Source organism: Mycetomoellerius zeteki, unplaced genomic scaffold, assembly GCF_001594055.1.
Source record: "Mycetomoellerius zeteki isolate Tzet28-1 unplaced genomic scaffold, Tzet1.0 scaffold25, whole genome shotgun sequence".
Classification (NCBI taxonomy): domain Eukaryota; kingdom Metazoa; phylum Arthropoda; class Insecta; order Hymenoptera; family Formicidae; genus Mycetomoellerius; species Mycetomoellerius zeteki.
This window is the reverse complement of record NW_017257227.1, coordinates 76,959-83,014: the sequence shown is the minus strand read 5'-3', so window position 1 is coordinate 83,014 and position 6,056 is coordinate 76,959. Positions and strand designations below refer to the sequence as shown.

The 6,056-nt window shown below is 37.3% G+C and overlaps 1 protein-coding gene across 1 annotated transcript; it reads left to right on the top strand.

Moving 5' to 3' along the window:
• Nucleotides 1–2,398: 2,398 nt before the first annotated feature.
• On the top strand, nt 2,399–5,101 carry Yif1 (Yip1d-interacting factor 1). Its single transcript, XM_018449676.1, has 4 exons — nt 2,399–2,577; nt 3,728–3,816; nt 4,015–4,344; nt 4,537–5,101. Exons 1-4 carry the CDS (start codon nt 2,547–2,549, stop codon nt 5,065–5,067), a joined length of 981 nt encoding a protein of 326 aa, XP_018305178.1. The 5' UTR covers nt 2,399–2,546; the 3' UTR covers nt 5,068–5,101.
• Nucleotides 5,102–6,056: the final 955 nt, after the last annotated feature.

Below are 6,056 nucleotides of genomic sequence, written 5' to 3'. Positions count from 1 at the left end.
CCACTACTCCGGGTTCTTTAGAGTTACTCGGAGTGAATTTTCGAACGCACCCCTGCACGGCTGTCGTTATGAGCACATAACGATTGCATAACGAGTTACAGAATTCCATTGCAGAGATGCTACGTCATACTCGTACTCACAAATGCTTATTTCGGCTGTGTTCCAAAATTGACTGCCAGTACTGAAAATCTATAGTAACGTAAACTATAGCATTTTCTGTGCTGGCAGTAAATTTGGAACACAGCCTTCATCGAGATAAGCCAGCAAAAGAGTGCGAATAAGCATTTATTGGCCAAAATAAACGTGAGCAATGTTCGATCCTAACCCTAGTAGATTAGATCTATGCACATTTTTTCATGATTAGAGAAATGTTTAACGAATGTGTCGAATTGTGTGTGTGTGTGTGTATATATATATATATATATTTTAACGCTCTCGTAATATACTCGTAGTATACGACGTCTACAAACGTTTTCCGATTTTGTGCTAATAAAAGAAGAACTTTGTTCACAAGGAATTGGAATGCTTAAATTTTCATCAAGAAAATAGGAAAAATAGGAAAACTCATACAAAGATGACATCAATTATCATTCAGATAAAGTTCTAGTTGATTTAGAAAATGCACAGATTGGGAATATATACATAATATCTCTAACTCCCGGTGAAGTATCACGACTTGAATGTACCTTCGATGGAAGAAAACAAGAGGTTATAAGACAGAAAAAAAGGTTACATTGAAAAAAAATTTACACAATTATAATATTTGTTTAAACAGTACCAATGAGACATTTGCTTATAGTAAATAATGATACTTAAATCAAAGTATTACTTTTTATTGCATAAATTTTTATTTGTTTGTAATAAATGTTTATTAGCAAATATCTCATTGATACTATTTTAAACAAATATTTATTAAAATTTCGTAAATTTTTATTTCCAGTGTATAAGAAGTGAATTACTTACGGTCAATTATCAATTACGTGCCTAAGTTTAACGCTTACAATAGCCAAAATGAACGACTTCACTTATTTAATGTGAGCACTGACAGCAAATTGAACACCAAAAAAAGCGCTTATAAGCATGAACTTATAGTGTGTGAGCGTGCAAACCGAACGCAGCCTTTGAGGCTCTCTAGTTCGGACAGTGCAGAAATAAAGAACAGACCTTATTATGATACATGGTGGAAGTAAGAAATAAGGTGTGCTCGTGCGCAGGCATTTTTTGCCAATTTCGGAGTATGACTCAACCTCGCCATCTTGAATAATTTCTAACGGGGGATCGAGTTTCAAATTGTGTAGGACGAAAATGCTGAGAACGGACACAAGCTACAAAGTCCATTAAAGAATTACTTAATTAATTTCTTTATATTTCATTATTTTTTATTTTTATAAATTAGCATACACACCAGATTTAGGATTAACTTTTTTTAAATTAAACTTTACGTTTAAACTGACAGTTGCGTTGTTACGTGTGCATACGTCGTTATGCACAAGATGGCGTATTTCAGTCAATGGCTGCGTTCAGGAGAACGTTTGTTTTGCAACTGTTGGAAGTTTCCTTCGCGCTAATTGGATCATACTTTTAGATCTAGAAGAATGGTCCTATCTCAGCAGACAATTATAAAACGGTTGCAAAACTGTTGAGTCTGCTGAACGCAGCCATTGCGCTCAGAACGTGACGAAAATGCGTTCGAGAAACGAGCACACCTTAAAGATACCTTTTCATGCTGACGCTCGACGCTCATTTTCAGCGTCAAAATAGGTATCGTGATCAAAAGTAATGGTTCCAGTAGTGGAATTCTATAACTCGTTATGCAATCGTTATGTGCTCATAACGACAGCCGCGCAGATATTTTATATGGTAAAAAAGCTGCGCAACCATCGTTATGAACTCGTAACGACTGCATAACGAATTACAGAATTCCACTACAGCAGGACTATTCTGTAACTCTTAACGCAAGTTTCGTTATCGTTATAACGTCATTGCGCAGCTTTTTTTACCATGATAAAAAAGCTGCGCAACGACGTTATAACTATAACGAAACTTGCGTTAAGAGTTACAGAATAGGGCTACTGCACACTGGACTGCGGAAACGCTTGCCGCGCGGCAAAATGTGACGCGGTAACCAATAAGCTTACAGCTCCCAACACGTTCATTGGTTACCGCGTCGCATTTTGCCGCGCGGTAAGCTTTTCCACGTCCAGTGCGCAGAAGCTATAAGGCCGGAAGGGCCGGAATCAGACTAGGCATTAAAGATTGAGATTGAAGATTGAAAGATTGAAATTTGACCAATCAAAACAATAGGAGCTAAGATTCCTTTGCTCTCATTGGTCAAATTTCAATCGTCAGCATGAAAAGGTACCTTATTACACTTCCACCATGTTACGATGGACAAGATGTGAAACACAACAGCAGAATATGGCGACGTATAGCAGAAGTTGTTTTTGATTTCATCATTTACAAGTAATTCAAGTCCATTCGAACAACGTTCCAGCTTACCGTGCTAAATAACTGAAGAAACATTCGGAACGTAACATCGTAGAAATATGAATTACAATCACTCGAATGCACGTCGAGGTGAGCGTAACCTACGAACGACAGATGTAAACTTATTCTATTTATTTGTATTCTGCGTATTTATATTTGTCGATATTTATAATATCGACGATCGTCCCGTTATATTTATTCCTATGTTGTTTATAAGAATAATGTGCAGAATAGATTGATTGCATGGATCATTCCTAGAAGTGATATCAGTCATGTGACAGCCACTTCTAAGTATTGCACATGTCCTTTATAAAGTGCTTTCCATTTGATGACACAAGCGTCATTCTGGCCTTCGTGACATTCAGAGAGTGACAAAGATAGAATGACACTTGTGTTGACTTGTGTCATCAAACGGAAAGCACCCATAGTAGCAGCAGTATGCTACGTTTTCTACATTTAAAAAGAAACAAGCATACCTATAGCTGATTCTACAATGAGTCGGTAGTCGGTAGTCCTAAGTCTTATCGGTGAAGTTGGCCGACAGCCAACTCGTATGACTAAGGCTGCCCTCCCATGGAGAAAGGAAGCACGGAACGGAATATTGACAGAAAAGAGATAGGATGAGGATAACCCTCGTTCTATCTCTTTTCTGTCAATATTCCGTTCCGCGTGGTTTCTTTCTCTATGGGAGGGCAGCCTTAGGCTACTTTCCTTTTAGGAGATACAGTCAACACAAGTGTCGTTCTATCTTTGTCATTCTCTGAATGTCAAGGATAGAATAACGCTTGTGTCGATTTGTGTCATCAAATGGAATGCAGTGTAAGACTACCGATTTTCTTAAGACTGACCAAATTTGACTTTATTCTTTCCCATTAATCAAGCTAAAGGACTCGCTGTACAATTAACAACTAGTAGATGCGAAAAATCATAGTCACCTATTTAGGTTAAAACTGATTAAGACTTATTTCCGACTACCGACTCGTTGTAGAATCAGCATATAATATTAAAAATCAGGGAGAGAGAGAAAAAGAGAAAAGTACCAAAAATTTAGCTGCAAAGAACAAAATATCTATTATAGTAGATGTTTGAGAGAGAGAGTATGAATAAGATTATTAATTTTAATATTATTGTCCAGTCTAATGTAATAATAAGAACATTAATTTTATTATGTCACATAGCATACAATTAAGCAAATCTTTATTATTTTTATTTTATATAAAGATAAGTTGTTTATTGGCAGGAAAACCAAAGAGATTATTAGATCCATCAACTGGTTTATCTGCACCAGCTCCTTCAATGGCACAGAATCCATATATATATAATCAACAGGTAAATTTTATAAATTGGTATATTTTATAAATTATATTATGATTATTATTTATGACGTTTATAAGACAGACTAACTTTGAACAAAATTGCTTCTCTGCTAGTCCAAGTTTGCACGCAATAAAATTTGTTGCTTATACTTTTATATATTACATCTTACTTTGATATTACATCATATTTTTGAGCAATATATTGTCTTAGGTACCCATGAATAATGGTACGATGCCAGAATATGGCTTTGGTGTTCCTGGACAAGGACCACCTCCATATGGATTCAATCCACAAATGTCAAATTATCCATCCAGCGATAATCAAGGAGGAGAGTTCGCGAGCCCGCAATTCGCGACGCAATTTTTAACTCAACCAGTTGTTACGGACATGGCAGTACAATATGGAAATGCATTAGTTGGTACTGGAAAACAGCATCTTGAAAAGTATGTGCCAGTTTCGGCATTGAAATATTATTTTGCTGTAAACACCGATTACGTCTTTGCAAAATTAATGCTGCTGTTCTTCCCATTTACTCACAAGGTAAGTTTCACAGAGGACATTATTTAAAGAGAAACAGATCGATGAATATACTGTACTGAATTAAATAATTTCATTATAGATTTCATTATATTTTTGTTGTACGTAGAAATAAATGCTTATAAAAATCAAAAGAGTATTTCTTGATCAACCGATCTATTATAACTGTGCAAATTCAATAATTCCTTTTTATAGGACTGGTCTGTAAAATACGAACAAGATGTACCATTGCAACCACGATACGAGACTAATGCGCCAGATATGTATATTCCTACAATGGCGTTTTTCACATACGTTGCTACGGCAGGATTAGTTTTAGGCATGCAGGAACGTTTTACTCACGAACAACTAGGTATACTAGCTAGCTCCGCTCTTGCTTGGGGTTTGATCGAATTACTCGTTCATACCGTGAGTTTGTACGTGATGAATCTCCGAACGAGTCTAGCAACGCTAGACCTATTGGCATATTGCAGTTATAAATATGTCGGTATTAATGCAGCACTGTTGATATCGTTGCTATTTCGGAAGTTTGGCTACTACGTAATGCTATTGTACTTCAGTGCTTCTTTAGCTGTCTTTTTGATGCGATCGTTAAAATTAAGAGTCATTCCACAAGGTCATAGTTCGTACACAGCTTCTGGTAATAAAAGGCGGCTTTACTTCATATTGTCTTTGGCTGGTATGCAACCTGTCTTAATGTGGTGGTTGTCATATCATTTAATTTAAATAGTAAATTTGAGAAGTTTATAAAAACAAGGAGAAGGAAATGTGAAATTTATTATTTGGCTACTAATATCTGTACATTTTTTTGTAATAAAATCCAACAATTCGTCTCTTATATTTGATGGATCTCTTTACCCGATTTTTTTTCTTCTCTAATAGCGAATTCGGTCGCTTGCACTACGCTAGATCGGTGCATACTAAAAGCTGCTTTATATGAAATTAGCATAGTTAATTTCATGTAAAGGTATATAAATACTTTAAACGATTAACTATCTACTAATGATACATAGTCACGTTATTTAACAAAATACATATGTATCATTTTGTTGTCAAAGTCGATCATATCGTATCGCTGCATTGAGATATTTCATGTAAAGCAGCTTTCAATATGCATCCAGCGATCCAGCGTGTAGTGCGAGTGATCGAATTCACCATAATAGACAAGATGTTAACTGATCTTGGTTCCCTCGAAATAAATTTTTCCAACAGATATCGAGTGAGTGACTTTTCGAAAGTTAAAGACGTACGCTTTACTTACTTTACTAGTTTACTATAATCCGGCCCGGTCATTTTGAATGTTTCGACTATGCAGCGTTGGTAATTTTTAGTCAAAAGTCATTACCTCGTATCGAATTTACGAGATGTCGCGGTACGTTTCTCAATGATTTTGGCCATTCTAGCAATTGTCATTCCGGTTCTTTCGATTGATTGCACACGGGAGGCGTGGCGCTACGATCGAGGCTCCCGTCAACGGCGTCAACGGCGTCAACGGCGTCAACGGCGTCAACGTCAACAGTCGACTCCCGTCAGTCTCGTCACTCGTTGACTCGTGTCGAGTAGCGTCGAGCCACGCGATCTTCACGGTCATCGATAGTCGTCTGCCAGCTGCCTGTCCGCAGTGGTCTGCGAGCCGCGGGACCGCGCGAGACGCGGGCGGTGGAACATAGACGTTGCGTGGTTTTTTTTTCCGCCACCGCCAGCAGCCGCCAGGG